We start from the raw sequence: 23,821 nt of genomic DNA, 5'->3' as shown, positions 1-23,821 counted from the left end.
CAGACGGGGAGGTGAAACATGACTAGAAGGTTCAGTGTTTTAAGAGATATTTAGAGTTATTCAAACTATTCTGTGATGGCCATTATAGGTGAAAAAACTCTCAGTGATCAGTCAGATTTGGAACCGTTTCCTGCAACCATACATGTTTATAAACTCAACACTAGAGAAAAGATGTTCTTCTTTGTTCAGAACAGCAAACTGACCTTCGAACAAATGCTCCTGATCCAAGAGGAGATCACCAGATTTTAATGTTTCTGAAACAAATGTAATCTGCAGGATAAAAAGCCTCGACGATCGGATGAACAAGTGGTTTCCATCGAGTCTACGTGAGCATGTTTACGAAGCTAAGACGGCCTGAAACGACAGCATTTAGTCGAGTCATTGATGAGTTGATTGGAAGAAAAGTTAAAAAAAATGTCTCCTGGTTTCAGATTCTGAGATGTGACGATCTGCTGCTCTTCTCTCTTTGGGTTTTGGACTGTCGGCTGGATTATGAATGAATGAATGACTTTGACACTTTATAGACTAAACGATGAATCAGTTCATTTTGAAAATAATCCACAGATTGATCGATAATGAAAATAATCTGTAGTTGCAAAAACAATCAAACATCCGGAGCAGTGGAGTAGGCTATAAAATATTCACGGCTGAATTCCATTTAGCTGCTCCGGTCCTGGTGTTGGCTCACTGTCACTCTGACCTAAACACCTGAACAGGGAAAATAAAACAATGGATGACGTGAGGAGATGAAGGCTGTTTGTTTCAGAGGAAGGACGTCGGGGTAACAACAACCACAAGACCCTCCTGAACCGACGGAGGTGATGTCACAGACTCTGAAGGCGAGGCATTAATTATTTACACAGAACAGAAGACATGAGTCACATTAATGCTGAGTGCAGGATGACATGCCTGCTGAGTCATTAATACAGATAATATTTATACTTCACATCAGTTTATACAGGAGTAACAATCATATTTTAACAAAGGCGGTTCATCGTGACTGCGTCTACATTTTGCAAACATGTATTCATCCGCCCTTGGAAGTAGTCCCAAACAAACGTTGAGACGTCTGCAGCCAGCTGACGTTGATTCCACTCATTTTAGATCCACACTTTAATAAAGAACAACAGTTTCACCTGAGCTACTTGAGGAGTGTATCAGACGTTAATTGACACCCTGCAGCCAATCAGAATCGAGGACGCCGTATACTTGTTACGTTGTTCCGTTATCTCGAGATTGTGAGTTCATTCTCTGTCAGCGCTTTTGTTTTCCCGTCTCAAAAACAAGATATTTAACCCAGTATCTTGAGAAAATGATCTGTTTTCTTCCCAAGATGACGTCATTTGTACTTAATAACAATGATAGAAAAAAACATATAGAATGACAGGAGCTTTATTCTTGTTTAACTGAAGATGTTTCGTGCAGGAAAAAAAGTATGCAGAGGTTAAATGAAAGAGACTGCGAGCCTGTCAAAAATGAGAAAAATGCAAAGATAGACTTAATGAGACGGATTGGACCAAAAATGCTCACTCAGAAATACTGAGCAGTTTGTTATATAGATATCAAATATTAAATCTGGTCGTACATCACGATGTTCTGTAACACTAATAGACCTGGAACTGAAACGCAGGAAGCAGCAAAATGTTATAGATTTACATTTTAGGCATTTTGCCGACACTTTTATGGGGCGTAACGGAGGAATATGAGCATCGACATTTACGGCAGTCGATGTAAGAAGTTTGAACGGGTCGGAAATCTTCATTCGTCACCGAAAAACTCAAATAAAAACAATGTCAGGGATGAAATCAGATCAGAAGAATGTTTCCTTTAGCCTGGTGAGTGTTCATGTGTACATGTTCAATCACAATCTATGGACTGAAAAGCACACTGCACTATTGACTCCTGCACACAAAGTGCACACACACACACACACACACACACACACACACAGTCTATCACCAGAAGCATCACCCGCCACCGCAGACGAACTGACGGATCGATGGCTGGACGTTAGTCACCGTTTCACCAGGAAGAAGGCCCCACTTCAGCCCTGATAAGAATCGGTTACATCCTTCGAAAATAAATAAATAAACAAATAAATAACATCCAGTGTGGCTCTGATTGGATTAAAGGGAGAGGGGAAGGGCAAGACAAGCCACCGTGAGGTATGGCCCAACAAATTGGAGCCAACAGTCGGGCCAGAGAGTCCATTTTGGGGCATAATTTACACAGTGAGGAGCATGAGCTGAATCTAATGTCATTTCCATCAATTTTGCATTTTGGCCCTTTTTTTTTCTCCCTTCCCTCTGGCTTTTAGCGGTCATTTGAATCGTCTGGCGGAGGACAGCCGGCGAGCATTACAATGTCGGAGATGACATTTAGCGCGGCAGCAGAGCGAGAGGTGGTTCTTTATGGCGTGGTGACTGGCTGCACAACGACGGCGTGGATCCATTGCCGCACCATCTCGCAAATGGCTAACAATATGCTAATAGGGTAAGAGCACGGAACGGGCCCCCCAGACAAAAACCACTTAATGGATGTTTTATCTGCAGGTCGAGAGACTCATCAGCCGCAATCTCTCCTGACAAGACGTGCCAAGTCAAATTTAGCGATAAAAGCGCTTTTAACAAACAGGCCACAAAGTGCTCCGGGGAGGACAAAGGACGCGGACACACGCGGGAGGTTGTGCTGAAATGTGAAACCTGTTGGGAAATCGTTTTAGAGGAAATACACCTTGAAAGCAAAGTTGTCCGAGGACAAAAAGAGACGACAGGACTTCCTGACGGAGCTCCAACTTATTTCTCTTCCTGACCACAAATGGCTGGAATACAAAACACACTCAGGCTTCTCGTAGTGATTTTGTGGATGTGGGAGCCCAAAATGGTGCCGTCGGTTAACATAGGAACCATTTATGAAATGTGATTCCCAACATTGAAGGAGCCATTTTCAGTTTATTGTATGAATATTGTGTGGGTGGATAACTGATGCAGGTGTGATTAAACGAGGTCAGTGGATTCAGCTCCAGGTGTGAGAAGCACACAGTTGTTTCTGTACGTTGGCTCGTGCCGTGCGGCGTCTTGAACTCCGGGGTTTCTTTGTTCTTGTCTCACTTTTGGTTTATATCATAAGATAACATGTCATGACAAAAGTGGAACAGCAGATGGTGAACTGTAAAGAACAGAGTAATAAATCTGAGATGATACTGTAACACACACACAGAAAGTAGGTCTGCTTTTACTTTAACACTTGTAAACGTTGTCGTCACGTTAGCTAACTTGCTGTTCGTTTAGTAGCTAGCATCCCTCCCTCCTCTCTACGTCACGCGGAGCAAACAGTTCTCTGTCCTGATTGGATAAAGTGAGCAGGGATACTAGACAATGTATTGAGCACGGGACGGAGAGACGCAGTCATCGGTGATTACTGTTGGAATATCGAGCTATTTAACACTTATTTTAATATAAATGTATCACTTACAGCGACTGTAACTTGAATTTGGCCACAGGAGGGCAGTGCAGTGAGCTGTAAACACACCGTCAACATAAATGTAGGTTTATTAAAAGTTAAAGTGATGAGTTTTCGTCTACAAGATGAATGAAAGTCCAATACTGACTCTAATTGTAGCTCTGTTTTTGGTCTCCACCAACTCCTGAGGTAAATATCTGACTCTTCACCTGCTAATCGCTAAACTTTGTCCGTCTGCTGTTTGGTGCTGGGCAGGTTGGCACCGTGGGTTTATTCTTTATTGTTATCTTAAAATGGCGGCCTGCAGCTGCTGCAAACAAGGTCGAAAAGAGCAGTGAAGGAAACAAAAGATGCTAAAACGTTTGTTACCTGTTAGCATAACAATCTTGATCACAGCAGCGTTAAAAAGGATTTTTAAAACATTTTACTAGTAAAGGAGTTGGTTTTTTTTTGTGAAGTAAGATCTGAAAGCACTTTCCTCTGCTGTTTAAACTGAGTTTAAGAGATTTATGTTTACATTTTATCAAAATCACACTCGGCAGTGTCACTGTGCGGCTACGAACTCCCTGCACTGTGACTCAAAACGTCACATTTGAGCTCCGAGCTGATGTTCTGCATTCGCCGCACTGGGCCCGATGTGGACGCAGCTACTTTTGGGAATCAATTGAATCACAAGATAATCATGTTAATCATATCTGCGCTGTGTTTTTTGACAGTGTGGAGGATTACACAGGGGGCTAAAAGATGCAGCTTTTCCTTTCAGTGTCAGACAGAGAAGGAAATCCAGTTAACGTGTTGGGTGATATTGCCTCTGACACGTTCCTGAGTGTCTACCAGAACCAAAACCTCACTTGTTTCTCCAACAGCACCTCGTCCCCTCGTTAGTTTAGTTTCTGTTCATATTCTGCTTTTCTTTAACCATCTGGCTGACACATGAAATCCAACACATTTGGTCCGGTTTTAGTCTAATCACAAACGTTTGCTGCACGTGCTCAGTCGGGGTACTCTGAGTGAAAGCAGGTGCTACAGAGCATCACCGTCCGGTGTCACACACACACTCTCTCTTTATCTCTCACCCCCATCTTCTCCGTGTTCACTTAATAAACTCGGTGTATCTCTGTGGCATGTGTCCAGCCCAACTGCTGCCTCCCCAAAGACAACGAGGCCTGATAGCGGGGAAACAGGGGAGGGAGCCGGCTGAATAACAACGAGGACTTATTATGATGATGAAATGTCCTACAAGACCCCAAACACCCTCTTAAAGAAATCCGCCCCTGCGATAAGGGGGGAGTCAAACCCAGACCTGCAGAGAGAGGAGGGAGGAGGAGGAGGAGGAGGAAGAGGGGGTCCTAACCTGATTGGATCGGCGGCTCGGAGGGGGCGCGCGTAACGAAATCAAATGGCCGTCAAGCCGCTGTCATGCATAATTAATTGGGCCGCGTACGACCAACTACACAAAAATCCATGGTCATTTGATTAGGGGGTTTTGGAGGACTCTCTGAAGTGCATCGCTGTCTGAGCTGCTTCCCTGCTCACCTCTCTATCTGTGAGCAGAGTGTCAGGGCGACGTTAGCCGGAGAAGGTTCTACACCAACGTCCAACCGGGACAAAACACAAACTTCCGCCGAGGTTCTCTTTAAAACTCAAGGACAGCCTGGTGTTAAAGCTACACCATGAAGTCTGAACATCACGGTGACTCCTTGTGCTGAAGGTCACTTCGATGCGTAGACACATACAGAAGTCAACACATTTGAGGGGGGCTAAATCAGCTGCCTTTGAGCAAGGCACCTACCATTATTTGCTCCACTGAAGCTGCACAGTGGTAATTAAGACACACTGCTTAATTTCTAACAACACTAAGAGTTTATACACGATGTGTAGCAGCTCTGACAGGCTGTAGCGCTAACATGCTAATGTTTAGCGGGTAATGACAGTGTTAAAATGCCATCAGCTGTTGGGAACGTCATTGGTTAGCAGGTATGTGTACAAGTTAGGGATTTGACTTCAAGGGGTCAACAGGATTCATTCTCTGGGGACCGTGAATGATACAAACCTGGCAACCCGCACATGAGTCGTTGAACTGTTTCAGTCTGGTCCGACTGGCTGCCATCCTTAAAAGCTAGGCTGCTAATTTCTGAACGACAACGGCCTCGAGGAAGGAAATGTTTTTAAGAATGCATAGCTGTATATAGTGTGGGCACTCTTACCTCACAGCACAAAGGTCCTGGGTTCAACTCCCACCTGGGGCCTTTCTGTGTGCATCTATAGATAATGTAACTAGATGAAAAGTTGTTCATATACTGTATAGTGCCGCATAATTACACATAATAACAGGAGTTAATAAAGCAACAGTCAGTATCATCTTTTACTTTTTACTTTTATCTTAATTTATTTTTATCTGCGTCCGTTTCCTTTTTCTTTTTATTTGCTCTAGTAATTGCTAATTTGTTGGCTCATGTGGAGCATTCTGTCACTTTTTGTTAATTCCTCTCACACTGTTAGTTTTATTATAATCACCGGCCAAAGAATATTTTAAGTAATCACAATTTCACTGACTGCTGAGCACTGGAAAGGATATGAAAATACTAAAATGGGGCATAAAATACTTAAGGACAAGGAAATATGAATAATTTGGGTTTTATCTACAAGCAGAAATAAACTGTAAACGTGCTAAACTTTAATATAAGACAATTTACATTCAAGTCCTATACAAAGAAGTTCAAGCTGAAAACACTTTAACATCTGTGAGTGAATGCTGCCACCTGCAGGACGTCAGAGGAGATGACGGGAAGTGAGACGAGTCGAACCGCAGCAAGGTTTTTATTCAAAAAAAGCTCATATTCAGGAATTAAAGATGCATATACTTACATGTGTAAATAGGTAATGTTCAAATACACAAAGTGGGAAAACAATGTGCTTCAGTAGCTGCAATGTCACTATGCACATCGTGTGCATACATGAAAATGTCTTCAGGGATGCGTTTTCTCATGATTCGTTCAGGACAAACGTCTCCCCGTCGTTTCCTGATTTTCTCCTTTTTTTTCCCTCCGTGTCCGTGTCACATCCCCTCGTTAGGACGTCATCACTGCTTAAAATGGAAGACAGCTCCCTCTGGTGTCTCTGACCATCAAGACGTCTCAATGAAATCACGATCGATGAAAGAAAACAAAACAAAAATAAAAACTTTCACTGCTGAAGCGTTATATTTACTTTCTAAAATGTCAGTTTTATTCTCCCGCCCGCCTGCAGAACTCACTGCTTCTGCTCTTTGACTTCAGAGGAGCCTGTTTTAAGTTTCAGTCCGTTTGTTGGCAGCTTGGAGGAGGTTTGTCGCCGACTGGCCGGGGTGCTTCCGGGGTGAAGGGGGGTGATTCAGGACTGTGAAGATGAAGGTGGGAATTGTGATACTTGTGTACCTGATGGCAGGGGGACGGGGGGGGGGGGTATTTGAGAGGTAGGGCAGAAAGGGTGGGGTCCGTCTAGTTGGCCGGGTGGGGTCGTCCCTCGGGGATGAGCGAGGTGAAGAAGGTGCTGATGAAGGACCACGCGGTGGTGAGGAAGCTCGGCTCAGGGAGAGCAGCGGCTGCCTGGTCCTCAGGGCCTCCGCCTCCTTCCTCACCACTGTCATCGTCCTCTATCCCCTCATCCATCAGACGTTCCTGTTAGATAGACAGAATATAATGAAGACGTTAGACTACATCATATTCAAGTATGCATCATCTGAGAAATTAATAACAATGCAGCTCAGTTTGACAGCTGAAATTGATTCCTCGAGCACCTTAGAGATCTGAATAATTTCTATTCTCTGACTATTCTAACAGCTGCATAACTAAATGGCAGAAGCGAACAAGAAGACGCGACAGAGGGACAGAAAATGAGATCTGATGCAGGAAAATTAAACGTGTGTTCAGGCCTCAGCTCTATTTTCAGTTTCTTTCTGCATGATGTGGCTTAAAGTCTCCATGAAGACAGAAGAAGAAGAAGTCAGAGGTCAGCTGCTTGATTCTACGAGGCAATTCTCTCAGCATCAAAATACGCAGGAAGTCTATTTCTGTTGGCAGCCTTGTCAAACTACACCGACTGGTTTGGGCCGTGCAGGAAGGAACAGCGTCAGGAAGCCAGTCAATCAAACAAGAAACAATGACAACCCGTCCACTACTTAACCACAAAGATGCGCACAAATCAACAAATTCTGAGCGATGGCGCCCTGGTAGCTCAGTTTAAAGAGCGTGTACACCATCTCGAATCTGACCTGTTGCTGTTGGCTTCATGTCATCTCTCTCTCTCTCTCTCTCACATCACGTTTCCTGTCAAGCTGTACTTTCAAATTAAACCATTAAAAGGCCCAAAGAAAGTGAATAAAACCTGGTATGCAGAATGTTTCTGAAACATTCCCCGTGAGGTATGGATCTGTGCGGTGGACGGAAGGTGACGCAGACGAAAACAAAAGTCAGATTCAACTGCTGCTGTGTGTCTTCAAGCACAACAGAGTGAAGGACTGCTGAATGTTTTTGCACCTTCCTCCAGAAACATGCTTTGTGCAACTGTGACCCTGAATTATGTGATTACTGTAATTATCGTGGCCTTCCTGGCACGGATCGGTCGACAGCGTCCAACTGAGAGTGAGGAGGAGCAGCTTCGATATGATTCGTTGCAGACACACACACACACACACACACAGAGGAGTTGGTGTTGACGGTCTCACGCTGAGAGCTGAGTACAAAATGGAGGCTGAGAGACATTGTTCCACTCACGATTTCCTGTATGTCCTGGTGTCTCTCTGCTTCCTCCTGAGGAGCTCCGGCTCTTTCTCCTCCTCGAAGGTTCTGCTGATCCGGCCTGAAGGGAAACCACCCAGCCTGATGCCTGGATAATAAAAACACACAAAACAAACGTAAGCTTTCTGTTGGACTTGGGTTTAAAGCTCCTGACAGGTGACGTATATGTGAGAAATGTTAAACACGTATCTGTAAATACGTGTTCTTTCAGAGCTGACTCACAGGTAGACGAGCAGCATGGCGCCGACCACCATGACGAAGCGGCTGAAGGAGGAGTAGAAGTACACGATGCTGAGCAGTACGCCGGCGCGAGACACCGTGTACAACCAGTCCAGCCAATCGCGGTTCAGCTCGTCGTCGTTCATCACGGCGCCGCCCTGCGCGTTCATCTGGATGTTGGGGTTGGCCGGCTGGTTCTCCGGTAGAGGGTTGGGGTCCGGGTTGGGACCCCCTAGAGGAGGCTGCACGGCTTCGTTGGGCTGGGCGGGCGGATGTGGGGAGGAGGGGGAGGGCGAGGAAGGAGGGGAGGCGGCGCTGGGAGGCTGAGACGCTGCTACTGCTGCTTGGCTGACGAGAGGGAGGAGAAAAAATACAGTGACTCCAAGTCTTAACGTCTCATTATGAAGGAAACGGTAAGAGATCAAATCTGTGCTGATGGTTTACAACTTACTATTGCATGTAGTAGTGACGAGCATACATCTGCTGCCACCACAGCATCTGCATGGGCATGTACATGGGGTGGGGGGGCATGTTGGCAGGGAGGCCGCCTTGCAGAGGAACCTGGGCTCCATCTGGCCTGTGGGAGAAAGTCTCATCGTTATCATAAATGTGTCACACTGGAAGTGTTCTTAAAGACTGCGCAACATCTTCTTATCGTCTCTGCGCCGTGCTTGAGCGCTTGCGACATCGCGATCACAAACCGCTAACTTGTTCTGCACTTCTGCTTTCGGCGTGATTCAATCCAACACAAACCACAAACAAGACAACAGTGTCGAATCAGCGACTGTCTCGCCGTCTCAACCAAAACTGATTCAAGCCTCTTAAAAAGGTCTGATTTACTGCAGGACTGATTGATTGGATTACATTAGATTACGCGGCTCAGATGGAATTGTAACGTACATTTTAAGAGGGTTGCTTTTGTGAAACGAATGAGATGTCTGTACTAAAGACTTCTGGTAAAACAATTGTTCGACAACACACAGAACTCGTTTTTCACAATTAAAACACTACAAGATTCTCTCAATCATACACAGGGTTTTGTTTTTCTGCTCTGGAACAAATGTTGTGGTTTCGCAGTTGACAGTAGGACTAAAACCTCCATGAAAAAAAGAGCTGCACATCAGTTATACTGTGGTGTCGGAGACTTGCTTACCACTGAGGAACAGCAGGTGGGCCCTGAGGGTCGTACGGGGGGAAGCCGCCGCGATACCGCAAACCGTCGTAACTTCCTGGGACAGAAGAGGAGGAGGCTGGCTGGCTGTCCTGATTTGGTGTGTTGGCAGAGGAGGCGGCGCCGGCACTGTCTGAACTCTGGGTGACGACACGTGAACACGTTAATCGGCATTTTTAAACAATTAGCACAATGAAAACAGAATGTCCTTCTTTTCTGAAGCGTGTCGGACTGTTTCTGAAGGAGCGTGACTGAATACAAAGGCAGAGGGAGCGACACACGTGGAGGAAAACAAACATGGCGTTGCTGCCTGTGCTGCAATCTGAGCTGAAGGCTAAAATTACTCTTTATGTTGAACACATACTTATACGTGCACTCAAGTATACATGCCTATGTTTACTTACTAAGAGCATAACACAGGGCTGCCTACGGTGCGAAAGTTGGGACCTGGTTTTTTATGTTTTTTAGGGTAAATATGTAGGATTCCTAACTACTAATTGTTTTTCATGATCTGATCACGTCAGGCAGAGTGAGACTTGACCCAGGAATTCTAGTAGGCCCGCCTTAATAACACAATACAACAGGTGAGGCGTTAAGTTTCAATTTTAACCCTCAACGGGGGAAAGTTTGGGCGACACCGGCATAAACACTGACAGATATAATCACAATAACTGTTACTGTATCTACTGTGCATCAGTCATGTCATGACCAATACCTGATCAACCTACTGAGGTCAGAATCTGACAGAATATCAATCTGATCGGTCCGTCCCTCTGGCTCACATCTGTGCAGCTGTGTCAGTGGCTGTTTGTGGTGAACAAACACTCCAACAGTCAAAACCGGGGTGAATCTAAACAAACCTCAACAGCAGCAACTGTTCACCAACAAGTGTCTCACAATATCATGGTGATAAACTTTATATCAAAAGGTAGTTTCAGTGGGGAGAAGACCAAAAGACTCACACCTCGACTCTAATGTGTCATCTTTGGGATTTAGCTGTTTACACAACGTATAAAGCAGTAAATCCCTGGAGTGGAAGTCTCCACTATGACTAAGCAGAAACTTGTAACCCGAGTGTGTTTACAGCCTTTTGTGTATCCTAACAATAAACCTGCCACACGCACACACAGACACACACACAGGAGGAGGAAGTTATGAGAGCGGTGTGTCCGTCTACTCACGCTGGAGTCCGAAGCTGAAGAGCTGGCCATGGAGGGGCTGCGAGGCATGGGCGAGGCCGGGGGGCTGTGAGAGCTACACACCAGGTGCATCATGTGGTATTCATCCTGCTGCGGGTGGACGTGGGAGGAAGAGAGAGAGAGAAGAGAAGGAGGAGGAGGAGGAGGACGAGGAGGAAGAGGAGGTGAAGGCAGCAACAGAGCAGAGAGACAAAACAAGAAACAGAGTGACACAGAGAGAGAAAGAGAGAGAGAGAGAGAGGGAGAGGGAGAGGGAAGGATTAGTGTGGAATCGGCCAGAATTCAACCACAATGCCGAGGCTTTGTTGTTAGATCACATCAGATCAGCTTTTGTTTCCCAGGCAGCCTGTTTCAGTTCCCTTACACACACACACACACACACACACACACACACACACACACACACACACACACACACACGCTGTATGTGGTCAATCACACAGCAAACATGCAAATCTTGAAAAAAGTCTGACACTGGACGACTAACTACCTGCCAAAGAGACACAAACTCTCGACAGTCAGGGTAAAAAATCCTTAGATTTTATGTAAAATACTGTTTTAATTATTTACAATTACAATTTAATTAATTGTAAATTAATTTTGAGCGGGCAAAGATTTGCCCCAGACTCTTAAATGTGAAGGTTTGATGCTTTTCTTTATCAAACATGATTTTAAACGTCATAATTAAGTTTGTTGGTTTTGGAGAGTTGGTTGGACAAAAAAAAAAAAGGAAAGATAGTTCTTAAGTTTGTTACAACTAAATAACTACAAGATAACAAAGCTGAAAAATATAATTATAATTCACTTTAATTAATTAATTTCAGTGTTTTCTAATTGTGTATTCTCTCTGACGCCCTGATCAGTGGAGCCATGAGCACTCTGTGTCAAGATGGACGCCTCGCTTCTTAAATCCACCAACAGGCACAAAAACAGCAACCTGAACACACACTCATCTTAATTAGTCCTATTTTATTTAAACATGTGCAACATACAGTGTAACATAAATATGCTGTTGCTCATTATATAAGGATTTAAAGGCAGTTCTTTTCACCAAACTGACAAATTGATGCATAACAGTTTTGTGAGTATACACACAAAAAAACCCAGCAGACGAGCAGCTCTTACCTTTCTGAGCACATCTCTGAGCTGCAGGTGGTCTTGGAGGAGCCGTCCTGAGTACACCAGCCGCTGGTCTTTAGACAGCTACGACACAAACAGGGTTCAGACGATGTCACGCAGAGTACATGTGCTTTATGTATTCATTAAAAACACACCAACAGCAACAGGTGAGTGGATGTAGGTCACTGCCTGGCCCGACTACCGCCTCCAAATAAGCTCTCTCCACGGTGTCACCAGATAAATCAATGACATAAATACTGTTTCTTTTATTAACATTTCAGACTTGCCTTGTGGCCTTTTCCTCAGATATACACTGCAACATAAACAGTAACTGACTCTGAACAGCCCCCACAAAAAGCAAAACCTGGGCCTCAGAGCTAAAATTAACCTCAAACATCAACAAATGTTTCAACAGTTTTCAAGGTCAAGAGGGAACGTTTAACCTCAGCAGCTTTTAAAGCAAAGTGACAGAGAGGCTCCATGTGCTCATGAAGATCATGTGATGTGAGCTAAAGCATGAAAAGCATTAGAGAGTATATCATGTCCATCTAAACATCATCATAACCCTTCAGGAATCCCTCCTGGTCCATTAAGTGTATCTAAACCCACGCAGACACCAGCTGGAGACACAACTTTTCCAAAAACGAACGTGAGAAGCCACTTACCGGCTTGCTGGGGTACACGTTGGAGATGTGACTCTTCAGCCTCTCCACGGTCCAGTTGAGGAAGCAGTTGATGGTCTGGTCTTCATACTTCTGGTTGGGGGCCTTAATGACCAGGGTTACAGGACTATCAAGTGCCCCAGAGTCCATGGCTCATATTACTAGCAGGCCGGGCTCTGAAGAATCGGTGTCACAACTCAGGAGTCACCTGAGGAGAGCGTGTCCTCAAATCCTCTCCATCCTGGACTCAGCAACACACCTAAAACAGTCCCTGCTCTGACTGGGGGGGGGGATGTGGGTCCCCCGCTACAACATCAGCCTCATCTGTGGGTGAGGTCGTCGACTCCAACTATGTTGATAGGAATTCTTCTGTGGTCGGATTTCTGGTGAAAAGACAGAAGGAGTCTGAGTGTCTTTGATGAGAAAGACGTTCTTGACACACTAGATCATCCAAGTAAATCATATTGTATCTGGCTGCTTAGCTATTACTATTATTTATATATTACACCAATATGACTGAATGTTACTTTTGACAGCTGCATTATTTATAGCTGAAATGATAAATAACTGCCAGTTGCCTCTTGTGTCTTTAGAGGTCACACGTTGTGTTTCTGATGAATTGTTATACTGAGACGCTTTGATACGATGTGGAAGAAGTGAAATGTTTATGATATTTTTCCATCCCATTTATTTTAATAACACCAAGTACTAGACTCTCATAAGGACCGTCACATATTATGTTATTGACATAACAGTCCGAATACGGATGGCGATATCAGAGAGTAGAATATTCTGACACCGACACGTTTTTTTTGCAATGATCCTTCAAACGTGTTTTTGTGATAAAGATATTATAATGGTGGCTGGACATTTTTAAACTTTGACATCAAACTTTATGATCTAAAACAACCTTTTTTTCTGTGTGAATCTGGAAAAAAAAAAAGTTTTCATATCAGCACATATTGGACTCAAGATAAAACTGAATATAGTATATAACATTATATCAATATTGACCCATAACATCCGCCAGGGAGTCTTTTTTTTTTTTACTGTATTCTTTATTAAAATGAACTTTTTTGTATTTTGTATGACAAGCAAGTTATTTTGATGGGGTTTCTTTTCAATCTGTGGTTGTCGGTTAACACATTTTTAATAAGTTAAAAAACAGCGATTAATTGATTCATCATCAACAATTAACATCCTTATATAAAATACTATTTTTGAGTATCATATATCAGGTATGAGCTTCACAAACACTGGACTTTTCGGGAGAATCAGTCTGTTGTTGGACTTGTTCATTCACTTAAAAAGCGAAAATCCAGGATAAAAGAGCATCACCAGGAACATTTAGCTTGTTATAATCATGTATTTTAAAAAGGAGAAAATATCAAAGCCACAAAAGAGAAAGTGTGCAGCTCAGATTGAGTCCTGTCACTTCCTGACACCTGCCACGTTGCGTCATCTTCACAGTCAACTGTCAAAACAACTGAACTAGCTGTAAATCATCACGAGTCGAGCTCCACCAGGTGACTTACAACTAAGTTAGCTGAATTAACAGCTCACCTGTAAAACCGTCGTGTTCACAAATCATCACAAACACTCACAAAACCAGCGTTATGATTCAGGTCAGGCGGAGCAGCTCTGTTATTTTCTGACCCTTGTGATGAAACCAGGGTAACGGAGCTAGCTTCATGCTAACGTTAGCTCCGCTGTAGCTTGGTTCAAACTCGGTCCGCCGGACAAACCGTTTCCGCCATGACAGCACACGGAAGCGTCTGACTGCGTGAACCCGATGTGATATGAATCCGTCAAGAGAGTTTTTCTTCTCGTACCTGTTTACTCTGGTGGCACCGTCGTCTCTTCGCCCCTCAGCTCAGTTCAGCTCGGCTCGGCTCCGCTCGTCTGCCTTGTTGTTGTAATGTCGGGTGAGACCGGAAGCTACGTCATCATCATCCTCACAACAGCTGATCGGGGGGAAACAAGATAGGCGGTCCGGAGGGTGTTTCAACCAAAGTGCTATAAGTTAATGTCTCTCATTTACACATTCACACACGTACGAGTATCTTTGAGAAACAGATAGGAACCAAAAACAACGTCTGTAACGTTCTCTGATTATTATAAACGTGAACTTCCCCCTTATGTTCAGTATACAGTTCAGCACCACAGGATATATTATTATAATGTTTTTATGAGTGTTTACAGCTGCTAATGTATGTAACGCTGTTACTGTGGTGATACATGACAGTTACATACTGAATCTGTGTCTATAATAACCACATCCTGACACTCCTTTATTTGTCCTGCAAATGGGGAAATCTGTGTGTCACAAGCAGCCTAAGGACAACTCAGTTTAACAATAAACAATTATAATAGTACAAAATAAACAATATAATAAAAAGGTAAGAAATAGATTCATAATATGTACAAGTGCCCCGCTCCTTTCTGTGGCATCACCCCCATGAGGTCATCGTTCACATTTAATTTCATTCAATTTATGGTAAAAGTACAGAACGGAAATCAATAACACTTGAGCTGAGGTTTTCTCTTTTGACAAGGAGATAGAGACATCACAGGTAACCGGTTGAAGAAGGGACCCCAGACCGGGATTCGAACCCAGGGCAAAGTCAAAATCTCCTATTAAAAGGCGCCTGCTCTATTAACTGAGCTAAAAAACTTCAGACAATTAATTGACTCTGGTTGAATTGGAGTAAAACACAAGTGTAAACCACGCAAAATAAGTCCCGCCCACAGATTTTCTGATGAATCCAGGTGGTGCGCGCCAAAAGGGGCGGTCTCACTCGTTTCCCACGTGAAGTTAGTGCATTTCCCTCCAAAACTTCAGAAGCCTTTATTAATCGCTGACGGATCTTCGCTCTGATTGGAGCGGCTCTCCTCTGTAGTCTGCACAGAAGGGATTCAGTGTGTTTGTCTCAGTTGTTGTTTAATGTTTTGTGAAATTAGCATTTATATTAATGATTAAAACAGGACAACTAAAGGGTTTGGGTTTCAACCTACAGGCGTCGAGCTATTTGACAGGACAAATAAGCCCGGTTCTGATGCAGGTAGTGTAGATGAAGGGTGACATCTGCTGGTCACTCTGCAGGGTTGTTGAAAGCACACATGCACTTTTTCACTCAACCAGAACCAACAGGTGCAACAGAGAAATCTCAGTGGGGCGTAAACAATCTGGAGGTTTTATCATGGACAGAACCAGAATGGGAATGAGTCGGACCTGGTTGTCACTCCTCAGCTCTCTTAGCCCTTCATCAAAGAGCGTCGTCACACCCTGATTGGCCACGACGGGAATGTAATACTGTACTTTATTGACAAACTATTTTACTGTCATAACTGTAATATAGTTTGTAATAACAGTAATTGAATGTTACCAGCAATATGTCACAATTTTCAACATTTCTCTTACATTTTGTGATACATCCAGTTAAAGAATTGTGAGCTTCTCTGTTTCTAGTTTTCTCAAACAAATATGAACATTTGTGACACTTTCTGTATGTATATCGTCAATTTCTCATCAAATTTGACATTTATAGTGTTAAATTGTTTCTCTTACAGTTTGTGACCCTGTAATTATGTATAGGATCAAATTATTTTTACACAGTTAGCAGATCTCGTCTGTATCTACAGGGTCAATATCTTCAAACCTGGAAAGAAATTATAATGTTTTTTCAGTTCAAAGAGCTGCGGAATAGGAAAGAAAAAGCCAGAGCACTTTTCATCATCTTTTATTTATCCAGTGATGGTTTATCAGCTCTGCACAGAGGTGAAGAAAAGACTCCCGCCCACTCGCTCAGTTCTCTGTTTGTTAACGTTTCAGTTTGTGCAGGACCTCTTTTGTCAGCTGTTTACTGTAGCGGTTGATCTTCCAGTGTCCCGGCATCCATCCCAGCAGAAAACGATGAAAATCTGTCCAGGCGTATGCAAACATCTCCCTCCACTCTCTCTCCAAGGCGGCAAAGTCCACGTCTTTTTTCACAGCTACCTTTAGCTCTGCAAAATAAGAGTCCAGCAGGCCCGGCACCCTCTTCTCACACTGCTTCTCCTCCATGCAGCTTCCTAAGAAATACACAACATCTTTCATCCCACAGCCTCCGCCGACGTACTGGAAGTCCACAGCTGCTACGTCCTGTCCGCTCGGGGAAAAACAGAAGTTTGCCAACTTGGCGTCTCCGTGAACGATGGTCTTGAACCGACATGCGCTGAGTATCTTGTCAATGTCTGCGGCTGCCGCTTTGAGCGCGGCGTCGTCCATGGCCTCCAGCTCGTCTGGACGGGTCTCCAGGTGCCAGTAGGTACCGACTGGCCACAGGCCCTCTGGGGCCACGTCCAGGAAGAGGGCATGGAAGTGGGCAAGCCAGCTGAGGCAAGCCTTTATTTCTCTGTCCTTCACACTGGTCCTACAAGAAAAAACAATCAGATTCATTTAAACAGCGTGAGAGCTCTTTATTCTCTCATCATCATCATCATCTTATTCTTGTCCAGCAGGTCCAGTTCATGAGAAAGTAGATTTTTGAGTTCAATTCCCAACAAGTCAAATACCGATGCTGTGGGTTAGCTGACGACTCGAACCCCACAGAATGCTCCGTGTTCTCACCTTCTCTGATCGTAACCGACCGCGTCCAGATCCTCCAGCACGATCAGCATCTCGTCTCCATGGGAACAGGCAGCGAGGCAGGCGGGGATCCGACAGCTCTGACTGGTGGAATAGTTCTGGTACCAGTGTGTCTCCACCTGGTAGGATCTGACTTTACGCGTGTGTGAGCGGTCCGTCTTCCAGCCTCCGGGGTGCTCGGCCTCCTCTGGGAACTTGACATGTTTGACGACCACAGACGGCCGGTCGCAGCCCTCCAGGTGCAGCCTGACGATCTCGCCGTAGCCGCTCCACAGAGTCTGGATCTTTGCGCCGACGCGCAGAGATGAGGCTCCGCACGCCTGCAGGACGAGATCCTGGTACTCCTGCTTCATTTCCCGGTCAGAGCTGAACCGAAGAAAACAGGAAGCACAGTGTGTTTCTGAGGAGCAGCCAGCAGAGTGTAACTGAACACTGAACAAGTAGAAATATGAGGTACTTTTACTCATCTTATTTTTACATTTCATGCAATTTTATACTTTTTACTTTAAGAAAGTCAAGGGTTCTTTTAGATGTTGAGAAAATGGAAAATGCATCATCACAAAGAGTACTGTGACATGCTTACAAAATGCTGTAGTTACATACTTTTACTTAAGATAAATGCTTGTGAATGAAGGATTTATCCTTATATTAAAGTATTCTAATGATGGTACTTCAACTTCAGTGGGTTGAGAAGGAGCTGAATACTTTCCACACAACAGTGAGGAGACATTCAATTCACAACAGATCAACCTGGAGCACCCAGACACCAAAAACTCAACATTTTGAGCCAAAATAACAAACACACCTCGGGTGTACGCAGGCAGTGTGTCACGGGAACTGTTCCACAGCTGCTAAATCCCTGACAACTGAGTGTATTTGCTTTATTTTACCTTCAGCTTCATGTCAGATGCGTCTCAGTGGCCAGATACCAGGAAGTATTCTCCACTGCAGCCTTCTGTGAGGTGCTTAAAGCTGCAGACATGAAATAAAAGGAGGTCAAATAAACGCCGCTGCCACCTGCTGGACCGGAGTGTATCGACAGACTCAGTCCTTTATGATTGTCCTGCTTCCACATTCTTCACGTATATTTCCATAACCTACATGTATCAGATATTTTGTCATTCTAATCTGTAAACTGTGATTTTGTTGGTCTGTTCAGTACACACGATTATCTTCTCTGTGGCTCTTTGGGGGAGTTCTTCCTCACTCCAGTCGAGGGTCAAGGGACAGAGGATGTTGCTCAGTGCAGATTGTGAAGCCCACTGATGCAATGTCGGTAAGAAAAATATTAGACTTGACTTCATTTTATTTTAAATTTACAGAATTTACAATCTGTACAATCCACTGCAAACTGACAGAGGACAACGAGGGACGTTCATGAGACAGAAACGACTGAAAACAGCTGGACGTTGGCTTCAACACGGTCAGTAGTTCTCTTAGCTGTACGCTTTTTAACTCCTTCCCGTCGATTGCACACTAACATCCATGAATCAGAGGGAAGGATGCTCCTTACAGCACCAGATTGTGGCGTTTTGTATGATGTACATAATTAATATTACAAGCATCTAATAATATAAAGGTCCACAGTGCTGAGTCAGCATCTCCAGGACCAGACTAGGCTTCTAAAATAAGGGGCCTCGAGGCTGTTTGCCCTTTTTTTGACCCTTGAGTGGTTAATGTGTTCCAGTGCAGTTTAAAAATGAAAAGTTAGTAATTAATCTTGTTTGTAGTGTTTCTGTGTCACTGCATAAACAGTCTGTAGTTGCAGTTAGAAGAAGAGCAGGATTAAGTTTTTCAACTATCATCAGTGATTTGCCTCTCAAATCAGGAGTGATGTTTGTATTTGTCTTTATCCAAAGTCTGCCTGACTCTTACATTCTGAAGAAGAAGAAACATTTGAATAGATTTTTGGATGTGAAACACACACACACACACACACACACACACACACACACACACACACACACCTGAATAAACTAATACTTCTAGCTGTAATACGATGAAGGGATGAATGTGGTGAGAACGCAAAACGACAACTACAGGAAAGAAAGAAATATTAAGACAGAATTAAAGGTACGATTTTCAATTAAAAGGGGAAGAAAGATTATTTCTTTCTCTTCTTCGAGTGAGTTCTTCACGAGGAACACACTCAAACATCACCTACTTGATTCAACATGTTGACCAAGCGTCCGTCTCTCAGAATGAAAGGTTTCTTCATCAACCATTGTTGTTTGTTACCGTATTAAAGTCTCTATCAAGTGATGAGAATGAACCAAACATCTTTCGGACATTTGGATTCAGCTCGAGGAATAAGCAAATCTTTATTTCCAAAATAATTTGAATACGTTTAATAGGATATGACCAGTGAAATCAAAAGTCATTATCCCCAGACAGACCAGGATCCACCGAACATTCGGTAAGTCCGTTCTACACTCTCTCCAACATAATATCTTAAACGACAAATACATAAAGCAGCTACATTCTGCAGTCATTTGAGGCGACGCCAGGGAGAACTTGGTTTTCTGAAACAAACCTGTTAAGATCATTTTTGGTCATTTCTTGCGAGTGGTTGATAAATTCATCCATTCTTATTTCCTGCAAAGATTCCTGTTGAGTAAAAAGGGATTTAATAGTCTGCAGCCTTGTTCCCAGAAAAGCTTTTTTAATATCTAACAAACATCCTAAAAGCATTGTCATCATAGACACTCATAGAAATGGTCGTTCATCCTGTCGAGGCTCTGGAAGCTTCAGGAGGATGATTGTGTTCATTTTGAAAGTTAATGTCTTTTATCATGAACTCTGGTGCTCTTTTGTTTAAAGTGTTTGATTTTAAGCGCCAATGTTAAGAATTATTGTTGCAGAATAAAGGAGCAGGTCGTCTCTTTCTCTGATCTTTATTACAGCGATGGGGAGGACCGCACAGATAATTCTCCTGCTCTCAGGTCAGTGTTATTTAAGTTAACAACATGTAGCTCACGCAGCTAATTCACATCTCTCTTATCAGACAGACTGAAAAAATAACCAACATCCTCTCACAAGTTTGTAAAATGCCGTTTATTTCCTTTTCATCTACCTCCCTTGTTTTGTGTTTCAAGCATCTTATCACTCACTGAATGTCATCATGTGAAGTGTTGCACAAAATATATTTATGTATGAATATATATGATTACTAAGTTGAAATGTTCTTATATATATATATATTTTTTAGCTTGAGAGCACTATATTATATTTACTGTTTCAGCTCAACTATTTTGACTAGAAGACACTCAAATATTTTAATGCTCAGTGGACTAAACTGGACTGTTTATAAGATCAATTTAATGGCTTAATTCACTGTAACAAAATAACAAAATAATCTAGTTCCAAAGCTGATTTCCTAATTCAACTGTAGCACAATTTAATTCTAATATCTGGTTGATGGAACTCTGTTATATCAACTTTCTGACAGTAATTCAAAGCGGATATTGTTCGTATCGGGGCTTCGTTGGTCTGAACATAAAGCCGCACCTACGATATGTTTTCAGAGTGTAGAAACGCTGAACGTTAAATTCAGTAATAATCTTTAATATGGTTGCAATTTTTTTCACTATGACATATCTTAAAATCTAAAGATACAAAGATACACAAAAGAATAAAATAAATAAGCAGAACTCGCATTAAAATCTCTTAAAGGTGCACTCTGTAGTTTCGGGAAGAGAAAGATCTTCATCGGCTGCCTAAACAAACTAAATAAACAAACTCTCTTCATTTTCAAGACTGAATAAATTGAATTAACAAACTGACCTTAAAGGACAACACAAGCTGTTTTAATTTGTTTATATTTGGCGGACCCTGCCACCTTTCTAGCTTCAAACAGCATTCTGGGGACCTTATTTTCTTTTTTTTCTTCTTCTTCTTCTTTCTTCTCCAATCTATAGTGCCCCTATAAATAAACCAGATTACAAAGTATCAGAAACCCGTTTTTGCAGTGCTGAAATGCGGCTTAACATTTTGCTTTTTACTACAGTACGTGCATGATAAATGAATGTCTCTCAGTAATTCAAATTGTGCTTGACAGGGTTGAGTTCTCTGTCCTCATGTGTGCGCCAGCATCAGTACGTTTTGGTAAACACACCAAAAACCTGGTATGATGCACAGAGCTACTGCAGAGAGAAATGTTTTGACCTGGCCACCGTGGACGACATGGAAGAGATGGAAACAGGACTGAAAGCTGTGGAGGGCAAATATGACGATGCCGTTTGGATTGGACTTCAGAGAGGGGAGATTCAGAAGTGGCACTGGTCTCTGGCAAACAAAGAATTGTACAAGGACGGAGAAAGAGACTATTTGAACTGGGCCAACGAAGAGGATCACAGCTGTGCACTTTACCGAATGGGGAAATTGTATCCACATGATTGTGCAACAGCTGCATATGCAGTTTGCTTTGATGGTGAGAGTCATTCATTGGACACTGCAGCAACACTGCAAAATCTTCAACTGCGATTTATTTATTGGTTTCTTTATTTTTTTTCTTTCTCAGGAACAAAACCGGGCCCACCACAGTATGTTCTCTTCAACAAAGTGAACAAGTGGAGTGATGCTCGAGATTATTGCAGGACTAGTTACACAGACCTGGCCAGCGTGAGGAACGAGGAGGAAAATCAGATGATTAAAAAAGTGTCTAAGGGCAAATATGCATGGGTTGGCGTGTTTCGTGACTCCTGGGTTTGGTCAGATCAGACGTACTCTTCGTTCAGATATTGGAAAGCAACCAAAGCATTTTCATCTGGTATCACAAATGGATGCGCTGCTTTTTCAAAAAATGACTTCGGTAGATGGCAAGAACGCGACTGTGAAGAACGTCATCCTTTCCTCTGTAAATGTGAGCAAAGATTTTCATTTCATTTATCATTCTTAAGGCCCCCACACACTGCCCAGACTCAAACCAACAGCCAGCTGCCTTTATCCGACCACTCCATTGCATCTTGTCTGTCCAGTTCCGCAGAAAAGTTGCATTGAAACATACCACCTCGACTACTGACAATTACACAGTAGGGTGTACATTCTGCTCAGAATCCCACTAGCAGAATTCCGCCCCTCCCACACACCGCGCTGACTTGCTAGCACACCGCCAATCAGAATGGTCATACAGCTAGCACACAACCAGAGTATCCAATGGCTCAGACGGCCAACAGCCAACGTTCTCAGACTTTGCAAGTTGAATCGGAGCAGACGCCGTCCACGCGGCTGAACACACCAAACAGATTTGTTACCGAACTGTTTGAGTCTTCCCAAATGCTTCTGATGAGCAACGGTTGGCCCGGTGTGTTTCAGGCTTAAAACTTACCCTTACAGCTAAACGTCTGATATAAAGTCTAAATTCAAACCAAATTACCATTTACTGAAGCCCCTGCATGACTTATTTCATACTCTATCTGTAAAGATTTCCATTCCTTTGCTGGACACATGCAGTTCACTTGATAAAAATGGCAGATATTGTTGGCGGACATTTCTCATTTTGAACCAGCGACTTCTCATTTTGGCAACTGAAGTGACAACTTTAAATAGCCAGATAAATAAGCTCACGTTCACTCTTTTAATTAGCTAGCTAACTAGCAATCTAATTAATGTTAATTAATGCCTATTCCGGGTTAGCTGAAAGTGCAGTCATCGACAGACATTTGATTATACAAATCCTGTTACAGAGTCTTTTGTATTTATGTCTATATGTGTTTAATCGTGCTAAAGTCCCTGGGTAAACACACCGACCTCTTTGGCCTCTTCCGGTCCTCTGCTGCTCTTCTTGGGGTCAGTCATCCACCGGAAAACTATCTGCTGTAAGAGACACTGCAGCTGAGAAAGCCGAAGTGGTTGGTGTGTTTACTGGGGAAACTACAGCTCATGGACACAGCCCACTAACACCAGACAACCACCAACATGAACACACAGTTAGGAAATAGTCTTAAAAGAAGTCCAGTGGGATCCATAATCACACTTCCCAGGTAAACAGCCTCTTCATCCTTTGATGAAGATAATCTCGACAGATCCACAGTGTCAAAGAAAAACCTTTGAGGGTGGTGACGAATGGATGTGTTGGCAAACATACTGTAGAACTATCTCAGGTGACGTGTTTGGCCTGGGAAAATAAATTACTTCTTGGCCTTGGTTGTCATGACAAATGAAATGAAATGTGTCTGTATTTGTTTGTGCTCTTTGTATCAGGTCCCATTGTGAAGACCACCAAAGTGAAGATCAGCTCACAGGAGTCCGGGGTGGATCTGAATGATCCTGCAGTGCTTGATGAAATATTGAAGCAAGTGAGTCTATCTGGTGTCTGACGCAGAGTTATGATGATGATGATGTCAGTGTTCTCAGCTTCTTTCTGCTGCCACTAAGCGACTAAATCTGCTATTGTAGGTCGAAGCTTTGATTTGAGGTGCTATTTTTTTCCTTCTGTTCCTCAGATCCATCAGAGGCTGAGTGGCGGAAATGGGACTGATTTTCTCCAACTACGATGGGAAAAGCATGCAGACGGAAGAGTTTTTGTTGAAGAACCGAACCGGCGTGGCTAAAAAGGAAGACGAATCAGAGAAGCAGTTTTAACT

At 43.3% G+C, this 23,821-nt stretch overlaps 3 protein-coding genes across 4 annotated transcripts; 1 reads left to right on the top strand and 2 right to left on the bottom strand.

Annotated features, from left to right (window-relative positions):
• Positions 1 to 6,266: 6,266 nt before the first annotated feature.
• On the bottom strand, positions 6,267 to 14,577 carry herpud2 (HERPUD family member 2). Its single transcript, XM_030394980.1, has 9 exons — positions 14,443 to 14,577; positions 12,614 to 12,993; positions 11,955 to 12,032; positions 10,812 to 10,919; positions 9,613 to 9,770; positions 8,911 to 9,036; positions 8,463 to 8,807; positions 8,217 to 8,328; positions 6,267 to 7,121 (listed from the first exon to the last, which is right to left on the bottom strand). The coding sequence occupies exons 2-9, from the start codon at positions 12,758 to 12,760 to the stop codon at positions 6,942 to 6,944; spliced, it is 1,254 nt and encodes a 417-aa protein (XP_030250840.1). The 5' UTR covers positions 12,761 to 12,993; positions 14,443 to 14,577; the 3' UTR covers positions 6,267 to 6,941.
• Positions 14,578 to 16,334: 1,757 nt separating this feature from the next.
• On the bottom strand, positions 16,335 to 18,183 carry pkdc (protein kinase-like domain containing). Of its 2 annotated transcripts, none has more exons than XM_030392767.1 (3): positions 18,128 to 18,183; positions 17,220 to 17,603; positions 16,335 to 17,022 (listed from the first exon to the last, which is right to left on the bottom strand). In XM_030392767.1, the coding sequence occupies exons 2-3, from the start codon at positions 17,588 to 17,590 to the stop codon at positions 16,431 to 16,433; spliced, it is 963 nt and encodes a 320-aa protein (XP_030248627.1). In that variant the 5' UTR covers positions 17,591 to 17,603; positions 18,128 to 18,183; the 3' UTR covers positions 16,335 to 16,430. The 2 variants fall into 2 exon arrangements, with proteins under 2 accessions (XP_030248627.1, XP_030248628.1); XM_030392768.1 differs by having other exon boundaries at positions 18,043 to 18,162.
• A 394-nt stretch (positions 18,184 to 18,577) lies between these two features.
• LOC115567779 (snaclec CTL-Eoc125-like) lies at positions 18,578 to 23,057 on the top strand. Its single transcript, XM_030394626.1, has 5 exons — positions 18,578 to 18,660; positions 20,141 to 20,179; positions 21,295 to 21,666; positions 21,757 to 21,917; positions 22,965 to 23,057. Exons 1-5 carry the CDS (start codon positions 18,615 to 18,617, stop codon positions 23,055 to 23,057), a joined length of 711 nt encoding a protein of 236 aa, XP_030250486.1. The 5' UTR covers positions 18,578 to 18,614.
• Positions 23,058 to 23,821: the final 764 nt, after the last annotated feature.

This window comes from Sparus aurata, chromosome 17 (assembly GCF_900880675.1).
Source record: "Sparus aurata chromosome 17, fSpaAur1.1, whole genome shotgun sequence".
In the NCBI taxonomy this organism is placed as follows: domain Eukaryota; kingdom Metazoa; phylum Chordata; class Actinopteri; order Spariformes; family Sparidae; genus Sparus; species Sparus aurata.
The sequence above is the reverse complement of the archived record's forward strand: the minus strand, read 5'-3'. Positions and strand labels throughout refer to the sequence as shown.

Coding starts and splice junctions, on each gene's coding strand:
- herpud2 (XM_030394980.1), bottom strand. CDS start 12,760: ATGGACTCTGGGGCACTTGATAGTCCTGTAACCCTGGTCATTAAGGCC. Junction 10,920..11,954: donor TCAGAGATGTGCTCAGAAAG/GTAAGAGCTGCT, acceptor GTCCACCCGCAG/CAGGATGAATACCACATGAT. Junction 7,122..8,216: donor ACCAGGACATACAGGAAATC/GTGAGTGGAACA, acceptor TCTATCTAACAG/GAACGTCTGATGGATGAGGG.
- pkdc (XM_030392767.1), bottom strand. CDS start 17,590: ATGAAGCAGGAGTACCAGGATCTCGTCCTGCAGGCGTGCGGAGCCTCA. Junction 17,023..17,219: donor GTCGGTTACGATCAGAGAAG/GTGAGAACACGG, acceptor TTTTTCTTGTAG/GACCAGTGTGAAGGACAGAG.
- LOC115567779 (XM_030394626.1), top strand. CDS start 18,615: ATGAGACAGAAACGACTGAAAACAGCTGGACGTTGGCTTCAACACG. Junction 20,180..21,294: donor GATAATTCTCCTGCTCTCAG/GTCAGTGTTATT, acceptor TGTGCTTGACAG/GGTTGAGTTCTCTGTCCTCA. Junction 21,667..21,756: donor ATATGCAGTTTGCTTTGATG/GTGAGAGTCATT, acceptor TTTCTTTCTCAG/GAACAAAACCGGGCCCACCA.